The sequence below is a fragment of the Ptychodera flava genome, chromosome 4 (assembly GCF_041260155.1).
Source record: "Ptychodera flava strain L36383 chromosome 4, AS_Pfla_20210202, whole genome shotgun sequence".
Taxonomy (NCBI): domain Eukaryota; kingdom Metazoa; phylum Hemichordata; class Enteropneusta; family Ptychoderidae; genus Ptychodera; species Ptychodera flava.
In genome coordinates this window covers 28542262-28556334 of record NC_091931.1, presented here as the reverse complement: position 1 = coordinate 28556334, position 14073 = coordinate 28542262, and the positions used below count along the sequence as shown (strand labels likewise).

Below are 14073 nucleotides of genomic sequence, written 5' to 3'. Positions count from 1 at the left end.
TTATTTCAAAGAACATACCTGCTCTTGCTATGTGAACCACTATGTGTTATCGTTATGGGTGGATATCTGTGATTTCTTAACCTGTCCTTGAGCAGACAAGAAAAATGACTCTGAAATTTGACACAGGCATGAGCGACTGTACCTTCTTCCCTTTTGATTTGTCAACAATCTTGGGTTCATCCGATTTCTCATCGATGATCTTCGGAGTTTCGCTTTCTGGAAATCTTGGCGGATAACCAAAGTCTTCCATCTCTCTCTTGAGTTTGTCGGCACATGCCTGCCAAAGAAGACATGTATATCATCACCAATCTATAAATTTTGTAGAGTTATTGATTCAATAACTGTGTATGAACAAGGAAATGCTTGACATTTTTTTTTCTCTCTTTGACCACTCCACAATCACTATTCACATCATTTTTGTTTTCTCTTTGGGTCTTCAGCTCAACTAATTTTTTTCAAGAAATCTAGGTTGAAATTTGCAAGATTAACTTATTGCCTTCCTAATAAATGTGACCATGGCATGATATGCATCATGTTGCTTGATTAATTCCAAATGTTTTTGCCATCATTTCAACTTCAAAGTAGAGAAACAGCAACATTTTTCCACTGCATCACCTGCAGATGGCCGAGTTTGTTCCAGTTTGCACCATAGGAGTGATAAGTGTACCCATATGATTGCACAAATTTAGGGAGAAGGAGATTGATATCTACTCCTTATTCTATAAGTTCAATTAGTAAAACCAATATTTGGAGAAAGCCTGAACTATTAGTACGGTAGTTGTTGATCTTTTCTCCTCATGTTCTTGCTATAATTAAATCTCTGCTAGTCAAGCATCTCTGCACTAGATATCATCCAAATGCCAATCTGTCCTCCCCTTCCCACCTCCCTCCTCGCTCCTTCCCCCATGACATACATCCAAATGCCAATCTGTCCTCCCCTTCCCACCTCCCTCCTCGCTCCTTCCCCCATGACATACATCCAAATGTCAATCTGTCCTCCCCTTCCCACCTCCCTACTCCCCTATGACATGCATCCCAATCTATCCTCCCCTTCCCACCTCCCTCCTCGCTCCTTCCCCCATGACATACATCCAAATGCCAATCTGTCCTCCCCTTCCCACCTCCCTACTCCCCTATGACATGCATCCCAATCTATCCTCCCCTTCCCACCTCCCTCCTTCCCAATGACATACAATCTGTTGGCTAGGCACACCCCCACTTCTTATAGAGTAATCCAAATGTCAAAACAACCCCCCCCCCCACTTCTTATGGAGTAATCCAAATGTCAAAACACCCCCCACTTCTTATGGAGTAATCCAAATGTCATAGTACCATCTCTATCATCTGGCTGCTTATTATAATTCATGTGAACTTTATGAAAGATATAAAATCCTCAGCATTCAATGAATCATGCAGCGTGGTTTAGGAAGCCGTCTTATTGAACTATCAAACATTAAAGCCACAGAAGAAAGCTACTTTTCATATTTTGTGTTAAAATTTTTATTCTGAAGTCAATCAGAACTAAATATCTGGTCTGCAAATTGCAGATTGAATTTTCTGTCTTCTACATTAGACCAAAGCTGTGCCACAGACTATCTGACGTCAGATTATTTTAAAAATTTATGACTTGCCAACTGATTTTAGTAAGCTTCAAATTTCTGACATCTGTCAGTAGATGGTATGTTTTCTCCATAATGGCATACTCCCAGTGATCATTTCTTACCCATTCAAGGCCAAGCTTGACTTGCAAAATTCTGGTATTGTTTTCAACCAGTAGAGGCCCCAACATTGATGACATGGGTACATAAAGTTCAAGGGGTAGTTCAAAATTTGAAAATAAAATTTGCAAATGCCTGAAAGTGAGGTACCACACTTTCAAAACAGATAAAACAATCAAGGCCACTCTCATGTAAAGGAAAGCACACAGTAATAGTGATGATCAGATCTTTCCGCAACCTGTCCACCCTCAGTTCCCTGTAAACAGGTCCACACTTACCACTGGTAACAATGGGTTTGGACCAAACCATGTTGGCCAAAGGGTTGAGAAATTACCTTGATTGGCATTCCCGTACAATGAAAGCCGAATGGAAAGAGACAGTGTTTGCCCTTGAGCCGCTGATATCCGACGGCAAACTGTTAGAGAAGAAAGAAAAAAGAAAATTCCTTTTTTGTCAGTATCCAAAGTAACATTGAGGTATGCATATTTAAGCATTAAACTTTTTTTATGGTCTGTGATTTAAGGTAGTATTACAAACACTGGTGCCGGTGTTACTGACTAAGAATAATATCCTAACTATACATCAGAATTTTGTACCTACGGTTAAATATTAAAATGAAAAGTCTTCAAACGTTTGAAACCTAATACTTCTGGATAATGAGACCGGAAAAAGTAGCTAGACACTGGAAACGTCCCACACAGGGAGAAGAAATGGATTTTGTTACATTCAAATCAAAATTATTTCCACGTATCTTGTTTCATCTGTCATGATTATTACAAAGATAGGCAGAAGATGTCAGATAAGTCTAAGAGAAAAAGTCATTGTACAATGGATTTTCGTCAGTTGATTGATCAATGCTTTTTGCAGTCAACTCTTTCAATGACCAGCCTTCCTGAAAGCAAAAGACTTAAACGGCATTGAAGTTCTAATGCTACTTCACATATTGAATGAAATCATAGCAAAACATAGAGAAACTGATTATTAACCATAGGGCCAAAGTCCCTGAAGCTACTATAGACATGGATACAAAATTAAGTATTTCCTGACTGTATGAAATTATCTCACTAAGGTCATCCTAGGGACTTGTAAACCAAATATTAAAGCTGTCTGACCAGCGGTTTTGAAAAAACAAGCGACTCAACAGTCGACAGAGCTCTGCTGTGTTATGTGACACATGTATTGATAAAGAAGGTGGATATCTTTGATAGCTCATTTCAGGATGGCCTGACCAAAAATGGAAAAAAAAAAATTCCGTAAAAATACAGATTTGCATATTTCATCACAATTTTAACAAATCTAAGTTGAGTTATCCCTAGGGACCTGTATACCAAATAACAAAGCTGTCTGACCAGCGGTTATGAAGAAGAAGATTTTTTATCAAAAACGCCTTTTTTGGCGCTAATTTGCATATTTTCAACAATATCAAAAAATTAAAAAAATAGTTTCTCAAAATCATATATTTTATCCACAAAACAAATATCAAATCAGTAAGTACTGCAGTTTTCAAGATATTTGAGTGGACGGACGCCTCACAAACGGACATACATACATACATACATACATACATACAGACTGATGGTGGACGCTGGACGGATACCCATCCCAATAGCTTCTATAGACTATATTTGTCTATAGTAGCTAATAAACGAGAGTTAATTACATTCTAATTAAAGTAAACAAGACTTGCTTAAATCAAGATTTACGTCATGAAACAAGTCATTGTTGATGACACAGTCCCCGCTTGTCCATTTTGTTATAATCTTTGGTGTCTAGGTAGCTGTGGTCTAGGTCGCTGTGGAATGACATTGATGCAACGGGTGCATCAGGCCTGTGACTTGCATAATAAAGTAATCTGAGGAACATTCAATAAATGACTCATCTCTGCCAGTAATGACCACTGAAGGAACTTTTGATTACATCACACAAAACGATGCCCTCACTGCCTCTAGTGTCATGACGGCACATACTATACACATGGTTTGGTGGAATTTTCGAAATGCTATGGGATTGGGTATGTTGTTGTAATCAGCCATCAGCCATTTCGGATCATATAATGAAACAATTTAATGTGCACAAGAATGCAGCCATAGTATTTTATCTTCGTATCACGTTTGAACAAAATCAGTCCATCGAGGGACATTGACCTATGTTTATGTTTCAAGGACATAAAAAATCACACCAAAATTGAAATCAAATGGCTGTCTATTGACCATATGGATCATAGCACAAAATTAGTAGACATGCATATGTATGCCATAGTACTTTATCTTTGTACCAAGTCTCAACAACATTGGTTAAGGAATACTTGCATATGATTAAGCCTCAAAGACATGAAAAAATCCAAAAAAGACCATCGGGCAGAGATATTGGAAAAAAATTTACAATCTGGCAGCCATATTGGAACATGTCACGAAGTAAATTGACATGTATGCCATAGTGCTTGATCTTTGTGCCAAGTTTGGACCAAATGGGTGTAATGACCTTTGAATTATGCTTCAAAGACATGCAAAATTCCAAAAAAATGGCAGTTCTGCAGCCATATTGGTACCTATCGCAAGGTTAATTGATACATGCATATGCATGCCATAGTACGTGCTTTGCCTTTGTGCCAAGTTTGAACAAAATCGGTTCAAGGATGTTTGAGTTACGGTTCAAAGACATGAAAAAATCGCAAAAAAATGGCCACCTGTCAGCCATATTGGATCATTTCACAAAATAAATTGGTGTTCATATGAAGGGCATACTGTTTTGCTTTTGTGCCAAATTTGAACAGAATCGGTTCAAGAATGTCTGAGTTATGGTCCATAGACATGAAAAATCGCAACAAAATGGCCGCCTCACGCCCATATTGGATCGTATCGCAATATAATTTGACATGCATGTGTAGGCCATAGTGTTATGCCTTTGTGCCAAGTTTGAACAGAATCAGTTCGAGGATGTTTGAGTTATGGTTCAAAGACACAAAAAATCGCAAACAAAATGGCCACCTCGCGGCCATATTGGATCGTATCGCAAACTAATTTGACATGCACATGTAGGCCATAGTGTTATGCCTTTGTGCCAAGTTTGAACAGAATCTGTTCAAGGATGTCTGAGTTATGGTCCAAAGACATGAAAAATCGCAACAAAATGGCCGCCTCGCACCCATATTGGATTATATCGCAAAATTATTTGACATGGATATGAAAGCCATAGTGTTATGCCTTTGTGCCAAGTTTGAACATAATCTGCTCAAGGATGTCTGAGTTATGGTCAAAAGACATGAAAAATCGCAACAAAATGGCCGCCTCGCGGCCAAATTCGATCGTATCACAAAATAAATCGACGTGCATCTGTAGGTCATAGTGCTATGCCTTTGTGCCAAGTTTGAACGAAATTGGTTCAGCAGTGTCTGAGAAACTGTTGATGACGGACGGACGGACGGACGGACGGACGGACGGACGGACGCACAGACGGGACCCAATCTATAAGTCCCCGCCGGACTTCGTCCGCGGGGACTAAAAACAGCATATCTGTCAGGTTATAAAGAATCTTAAGCTGCTTATCTTTATAAGTATTTCATCCTATTAACCAAGCACATTTTAACTTTCAAATTAACATTGTAAGTAAGTTCTGTTGAATAAGTTGAGACTGTACGTACTCAGAGAAAGCACACTGAAGAGACAAATGTTTGAAACTTAAGAAGTTCAAGGTCATCAAAAGCATTATAAGGAATCATGTTACACTTTCATTGCACTGTTTACACAGATTGCATAACTTCTATAAATAGCACATGAGGAATCTTACAGCCCAGCTTTACCATAAAAACCCTATCACTTTGACCACTCTTTTAATAGACCACTCTATTTTTTCCTCAAAAAGTAATTTTATTTTATCCTTACCAAGTCAACCATAAATGGAAATTAGAACTTTCTCTATCTCTATTTATTTGACCACCCTATCATGACAAACTATTAGATAACATACAGGGCACAGTAAATGACGGTTCAGAATATGTCAAAGTTGGGATTCAGGAAAGTTGCCTTTACGTGTTTTAATCCTCCAAGATGGTAAGCATTTCACTATGAACTGTCAAAAAAAGTTGAACTTTCTGATAATTCTACACTAAAATTATTTTGACTTTGATGATTTCCTAATTAATTCAATTATTTAAAATCATATTAATTATTTTTTTCTGGGTGAATTGATAGGGTTTATACCGTACAAAAATTACATACAATGTAAGTCAAATTTTGACCAAAAATGACAAAAAAATTCCTTAAAAATACAGATTTGCATATTTCATCACAATTTTTTCAAATCTAACTTGGGTTATCCCTAGGGACCTGTCTACCAAATAACAAAGCTGTCTGACCAGCGGTTATGAAGAAGAAGATTTTTAACCAAAAACGCCTTTTTGGCATTAATTTGCCTATTTTCAACAATATCAAAAAATTAAAAAAACAGTTTCTCAAAATCATATTTTTCATCTACACAACAAATATCAAATCAGTAAGTACTGTGGTTCTCAAGATATTTGAGTGGACGGACGCCTCACAAACGGACATACATACATACATACATACATACATACATACAGACTGACGCCGGACGGATACCCATCCCAATAGCTTCTATAGACTATAGTCTATAGTAGCTAATAAAAACCAAGTGATGACACAAAATCCAAGAACAGCTGATCTTTACTGATCAGTAATGGAATATTTTACAAATGTTGCTATTGTCAAGAGTGCTGGTACAAATTACCATACTGAAAAATTGTGTATATGTATCCGTAGGATAAAAACAATTGCTTTTAACATGTAACACCACTTGAAGAGCATAAAAACATGAATTTTTACTGATTATACATGTACATTCTAATGTATTGGAATGAAAGCATGTATATTTTAAATCTGTAGACTTCCAACACACGAGTATATTCCAATGCATATGCACTGTCAATTGGCAAGCTGGGTGACTGTCAGCCATATTGGATTGCACAACAAACAAATCATTGAACATGTCCCCGCTTCATTTTTGAAAGTTATTATTTCAGTAATGGGCTCTGAATCAAAGGATCCCGGATGAGCATCTACGAATTGTGTTTTGAGATAGGATGTCAAAGTACTGCCATAAAACTTACACTTTCTTACTTGCAAAGGAAACTGTCAAATCCAGGCATTGAGCATGCTAACAAACATATATTTTATACTCGTTTTTTGTTTTCTAACACTGAAAAAAAGAAGTTCACATGTATTCCCCCTACATTTTCAGAAGCAAAGCTGGAAATTGGCAGCACTTTAAGCCTTTTTCTGCAAACCTAATGGCTTTTCCATCTACCAAGTCAGTAAAAAGCCATACTGAGTCGAACCTATACACCCTAAAAACGTTTTTAGGGTCTATGGTCAAACCTATGCGTATTTTCACCACCATTGTACATGTTACAGCAGGTTTTATTGGTAAAATTCTCTTACAGTTAAACATAGCCAGACTTTTTGTCAGTAAACTAAATTAGTTCTTCCACAGAATATCATGCCACTTTAAACTCATTCAAAATAAAATGGGCAAGACATTTGAAGAACATTCCTAGTGAGATGTGTTTCAGTAGCTATACAGATTTTAATTCATTTTAACACACAAAAATCAAATTTCACATGAGCTTGTATGCGTGTGAAGGGACCTTCTCTGAGCTTGTAACTTGAGTCAGGTACAAAATCTGTCCTTTTATATTTGCAGATATTTATATTTTAAATGTATTTGAATAGAAGTAACTATCTGACCAATGAGTTGCGACACAACGTCAAAATAACATACGCAGTGGTGGCCAACAATTTGGAAAAGACACATACAACAAATATTATAATTACAGTCTAGCTGTCCCAAATACCTTCCCACCAGTTGAGATATTCAGGCCAAAGTTATCATTTTGCAAGAGATGGAAATTAATTTTTGACTGTCCGAAAAAAAATTCTGAATTGTGGTTGCCAGACAAATCTGATCACTGTCTGCAACATCTCCATATATGGTAATGGCATCGCTGCGACGTCAGCTAAAGTTTGTACAGCCACGACTATGAATAATACGACGGATTATCTTAAGCTTAGCTCAGAGCTACTAGAAAATGATTCTAAATTACACACAGCCATATGCTCCTCAAGTGAAACATCTATAAAATCAGAAGTAAACATCGTGGGAAGTAAAGTGAGAGTATGATTTCGGTGACTCCAGGCAAAACTACGATAAGCTTGGGCCTGCACAGGTGTAATTCATCTTTAATCTACGTAATGAACAGTAAACAAGAGGCTTAGACAGTCTGGAAACTTGCTCTTTTAGAAAGTTCGAACGAACAGTCTGATGTGAAATGTGCACGACGAAGGCAAGAAAGTTTTGCAATGATCAGTAGTGCCACAAAAGATCTTTTAATGTTTTGTAGCTCGGTCTCTTACCTCACATTTTGAGAGTGAAAAAGTGTGACCAAGATGAAGGCGTCCATTCATGTACGGATACGGGAACGTTACCATGTATTTGCTCTTCCTGTATGAAAAAGACCAAACAACAAATTCAGAATTATCAACAGAAGCAAAATACATAGTTTTTCTACAACATTACATTATCTCCATATTTAACATGTATTTGCATAGAAACTTGCAGGTGCACTTGGTTTATACACGGTACAAGGATATCAATATCAAAGATAAACCAATTATAAACTAGATAAAACAGATACTATTTGTGACCCAAAAACTTTTTGACATATTACCATCTAACAGTACTTTTGTCTTTACGTTTCTTTTTTTAAGTCATAGTAACAGATACTCAAATTGCACTGACATTCTTCAATAACAGAAAGCCTAATCAATATAATTTGGCAATTTTGTTGTAGTCGATAATGCCGCTTATCAAGTCAGTCAAGAGACTCTGTAGATTCTCATTAGCTCGCAAATTTGGTGATTGTCATTGAATCAAAATGTAATATTAAATACATACCGGTACGCGTCTGTTCGTAAAATGTTTGAAATTGCAAGTATTGGACATAAGCCACTGCTCATTTTTATTCCGTTTTGTAGATATTGCAGCTTACTAATAACCCTTTTCCTGCCAAGTCCATATTTCACCATCTGGCCTGGGTTAAAATTAGTGAAACACAACATATTCCATATGGTGTATTTTAACATAATACTGTACATTTCAAGGCTGTTCAAATCATAAATACTGTAAACTTGATTTTTTTTGAACTAAAGATGCTATAACAGATTAAGCCAAGTGGGTGAAAATACATAATGTTTTGGATCAATACCGCTTTTTACTGACTTGGCTGATGGGGAAGTGATACTGTCTGGCAGGAAAAGGGATATATCTTGATAAGAGTTGCTCTTGGTTTTTTTCTGATCAAACTTCAATGGTCTTAACAAAGTCTCTCCACTCAACAGAACAGTGAAAACTAATTTATTTTTTTATATATTTTTCTGTATATGAGATCTTTCAGTATTACAAACACATCATAAAAATGCTGAACAACAGATCACCATGGCAACAGTATACACATTTATCACACCATACTATCAGACTGTCTCTACTGTATGTGCTTGTGACGAGATTTGTATACCCTCGTGACAGGTTTTTGTTGGACACTGATCAAATTTTAAATCCCAAAATTCTGTCAACTCCCCTAGCTGCGTTTAATATTTTATCCCTGTCCTTGGCCCCTCTGTTCTACTAGAATCTCAGATTCCACAGCATCTGTCACAAAGGATACTGTTGAACTCCCAATGGAGGTTATGAATCCCACCATGAGATCAGCCACTCCAGCAACCCTGGCTCTTCCCAATCTACATCTCCAACTTAAACTCCATCGGTACAATGTTTACTACTCGATAAATGAATGGCAGTCTAAAAAGCATATCAACAAAATGTATTGTGTCTATTAAATCTACTCATAATCTCAGCAAACTTCCTACTACTTCAAATGAACATGTGAACATTCAGCTCCCCCTAAATATCTAAACAAGGGGGTGGAGGGGATATGACATTCCCCCCTTGTGAGAGAAACCTGGGGAATACACTGCATTTGTCTGATCTAATTCACAATACCCTGTCACTGTCCACTTACTAATTTCTACCACTGTCTATGCAGCCATATTCTGAAATGTAATATCTTTCCCTCTCTATTAACATCGGCATGAATAATTCTAGATTAAAGTAAACAACAAACGTTTATGAAATGTGAGCAACAAAAACTTCAATACAAAGCGGCAGCATTGTTCTAAAGTGTGAAACAAACTTTGTGTAAATGTTTACCTTTGATACGCCGATTTCGATGAACTCACAAACAAGCATGCTATATCATCACACTGCTTGACGTGTGAAGGTAATTTTTAGCAACTATGGATAGAAGCTATTTGGAGGATCCCTGAAGCGGTCACACCTTGAAAATGATGATGAAACCAACTTTGATTCGTCACCATAGACATTCTCTCTTGCATTCATCAATGCACTATAAATATGCACAATATTTGCCTTCAATTCACATTTGCTATGGCAACATCTATTGTAACCATAACAACCAGATTATGCTTGAGCAGAAGCCAAGAGCCATCGACTGGATTCGTGCCGAAAAGATGAGCTTACATACAGCATTCTTTGAAGTTTGGTATAGATAGGAAACAACTTCATGAATGAAGCAATAACTGCAAAGAACTCATCCAGTATAGTGGTGGTATCGATAAGAAACATCGTGAGCTACACTTCCTTGATGAACGTGACATCTTCAAGTTCCTGTGTGATGAGAGAGCACAGGTTCGTGTGGTTGCAAACAAAATGCTCCAGTCCTTTGCGAGAGAGAGGGCCACTCAACTCAACATCCTAAACATAAAGGGCTCCAGTGGTTGACTAGAACTATGGAAGAAATGATTCAGTGTCGGTTTTTAGGAAAGTTAAAGTGTGAGTCCCGCCACATTTTGAGGCTTTTTCCGTTTGACATCAGGCGTATACTCTTGTCAATGAAATTGGTATTAATAAATCAAACATTTACACACAAACTGAAGCTTATTTGAGCGCTTTTTACACGGTTGTATTGTGTTATTTCGACGTAAACACGGGAAAATTTGCACGTTTTGACTTCAATCATGGCGGCATTTTCCGGAAATTGCCGGCGCAAGTAGCTGTGACATCACTAATAGAACGCCTGATGGTGACTTCGTGCATTGACTATGGGGATAGTGATAATTTCATGAGTGAAAGCGGTGCAACTGAGAATGTCATCGTCACAGATGATATGACAAAGCTGTTCAGAATTTACAGGCCCGCAAATTTTATCAGCACCCTAGACAGACTAATCTCAGAGAAAATCGTGCACAAAAATGTTGACAAGTTACAAGGCAAAGGGTTGGGTCTTCTATATGATCGTGTTGGCAAAGATAGGAGTTCGACGGATTTGACATCAATGAAGATGGCAATGAGTGTGAGCAGCCAGTCCAGAGAGATTTACAAAGTTTCTTCTGCCAGCTGTTCGGTATGAACTGTAAAAAAATCTTCACGTCTATAACAGCAGCTTTACAAAGTTCACACTGCATATCATTAATTTTTACAGTATGAATTTTGCTTGTTGTAACAAAGTAGCATTTCGATTGTAACATATTGACTTGTACATTTTATGAGGTGAAGAAGGGTTCCCACGTCTAGATATGCCTGCTTTGTCTGGGGGCAATGGGTATACTGCAGAGGTACATTTTTATTTCATTGATGTATTTCATTTATTTTTCAGATATTAATAAACAGATGAATAATTCCCTTACATTGCAATTTGTTATCTTGTTATTTTCACCACTGTGAAAATGGCTAGTCTACAACAATTACCATTTAGACATCAGCATGCAAGTCTCCCCCACTTACAAATTATGTAGGACGTTTTTTAATTTTGCAGATGGTTGCCAGGGCAGTGACATAGAGAAATACAGTAGCTCTAAAAGTCCATTAAAGTGAAACAAAGAGAGCAAAGTTTAGATGACACACCAATTTGAAGTCAGAATATTTTATATTAGAGTGCTAATACAATACAACAACTGAACTGGGCCTGCCATCCTTGAAGTACTGCAAAATGAATTCTTCACATTGTTGGTGATAATCTGAAGAAAAACTTCCACATGTAAAATTTAAAGATAATCGCTTCAACATTGCTTGATTACTTTCAGTATTCAAGCTGTCATTTACTAGTAATCTATTCCTTTGCATTGAACAGAAAGTCATAGTAAAATGTATATATAACCTTGACTACCATACAATGCAATGTCTCAAACAAGGAATAAAATTCTCAAGAACATGTTTAATTAGCATACAAAGCCAAAAGCATAAATCACTAACTGTCATCAACAATGGCTCATTAACACCATAAATCAAAAGACAAATTGGTGCGTGTTTTGGGGCTTTCGGAAAATGAAACAAAACACTTATAATGATTTGTGGGGATGTCATAAATACAAAGACATTGTTGTCAGCTGTTTTTGCAAACTGTCATGGTATAAGAGTTCACATATTTGAACTTTCATTTTGGTACCGATACCATCTTGGAGTTACATTTTGCCTGTATGAGATTGAATCAGCGGTTAGTAGGGCTCTTCGGCAAAAGGGACGGTCCTGAAAAGTGTTGATGAAGATTACTGAAGTATCATACCTTTTATAATACAAATGACCTAGGGAAAAGAACACACAATATTTTGAATTTCAGTGTCTGTGGATGATCAATGTACTTTGTTTTAAAAGACTGACTTGTGATGAATGATTGTAAGATTTTGATGCAGTCATTACGTTTCAGAACAACTAACACTTGATCTAGATGTTCCTAATCCTAAATGGCACTCATTCTCAAAATGAACAATACACATACCTTGTGGTTTTGACCTGATGGTGAACCGTGTTGGCTGTAATATTTGGAGGGTGGGGGTGGGGTGGAGGTGGGGTGGGGGAGAGGTTCATGGACAGTGCTTGATTGTCAACTATTATACAACTTCATCTGTGTATGCAATACTCACACTAAAACCCTAAGTACCAGTAGTTCTGCTAGTTTCTTCTCATGATACAGAGATTGTACCATCAGCGGCAGAACATAACCAACTTGGCCTTGCGATTGTGCCAATAACTGACCTTGCAAAGAAACTTTCCACCTGGAGTAATCCCGAAATATTACAACCATGAAGAAAGACACGTTTGTTTCTTGAACATGTACATTTTCAATAAATTTTTCAACCCAAACCTGAAGACAACCCTGTGCTGAGGTTGGCTTTATAACACACCACGGGTACAGGCTGGATTCCTATTGCATTGCAGCTGATGCATATACATATACTTACTCTGCTTCAGTGAACTCCGCTGGAGCATCTTCTTCAAACATCTTCTCCTCATCCCATTTCTTTTGAACTTCTCTCTCTATGGCTTTAAGGGCCTCCACTTTCCCTGTACCCTTCCGTTCTATATTACGCTCCATGCTTTACCTACAGGTGTCAATGACATAATACTGGGTTCAAATCACAGGTACATTTTATATGGGAAAAATGAGGATATTGGAACATATGGTTACATGTACACAATACAATATGCACAGAAAAACAGTTGATCACATACTATTAGAATACATGTATTTGATATGAAAAGAAAGGGTGTGTGTGAATAAATGCAGTATGTTTATATCTTGTGGATAAAATCAATAACATAAACATGTACATACGAAACAAGCGTCACATGGATACAGTTTTTCTTTTGAATCTCAATGAGAGCCGTGTCAGAAAAGAAATTTATAAACACATTTATCAACATCAATAACACTTGAAAAGTGATCAATTGTTACAAATAGCTTGGCAGCTGGCACTCAGTAATTCTTCCCGTCAAATTTGCCACCTTGTCACAATTTAGCATTGGCGAGGAAGATGTTACAAACTGTTACAGACTGCTTGACAGGTAAATGTGTAACAGCCAGTGTAGTGATATTGAAGCAAGTACATCCACACTCATTGTGAATAAAAGGCTGCCTGTTCACAGCTGCATGTATGGCTATAATATTCAATCACACTTCATAGTTTCAACTGAGTTTTCATTCCTGTTATTTTCTATGCATATCTCAGCTGAGCTTATCATGTATAAAACTGTAATACGTATTGAACTAAAACATGTTGGATATAACATTATAAAGGACAGAGAAGTAATCTTTTTGATTAATTTACTCTCCAATATGATCAGATGTTAACTTTCCCAACTCATCGGTCACTACCTATCTTTCTGATAGATCAAAGCCTTTCCCCTCTCCTGAATCCTCTCAATGTAAAGTTTCAGTGTCCAACTGTAGCACAGAAAGTTCGATTTACTAAGAATCAGATTGCATAAC

At 37.1% G+C, this 14073-nt stretch overlaps 1 protein-coding gene across 1 annotated transcript in view; it reads right to left on the bottom strand.

The window, feature by feature from the left end:
* The window catches only part of LOC139131378 (leucine--tRNA ligase, cytoplasmic-like), a 36161-nt gene that overhangs the window by 21372 nt on the left and 716 nt on the right, over window positions 1-14073 (bottom strand). Inside the window, exons 2-5 of the mRNA XM_070697395.1 lie at window positions 13046-13186; window positions 8147-8234; window positions 2053-2133; window positions 143-277 (exon numbers count right to left, since the gene is read on the bottom strand). Coding sequence (XP_070553496.1) covers window positions 143-277; window positions 2053-2133; window positions 8147-8234; window positions 13046-13179 — 438 coding nt within the window. The 5' untranslated portion in view covers window positions 13180-13186. The remainder of the gene's footprint in view (window positions 1-142; window positions 278-2052; window positions 2134-8146; window positions 8235-13045; window positions 13187-14073) is intronic.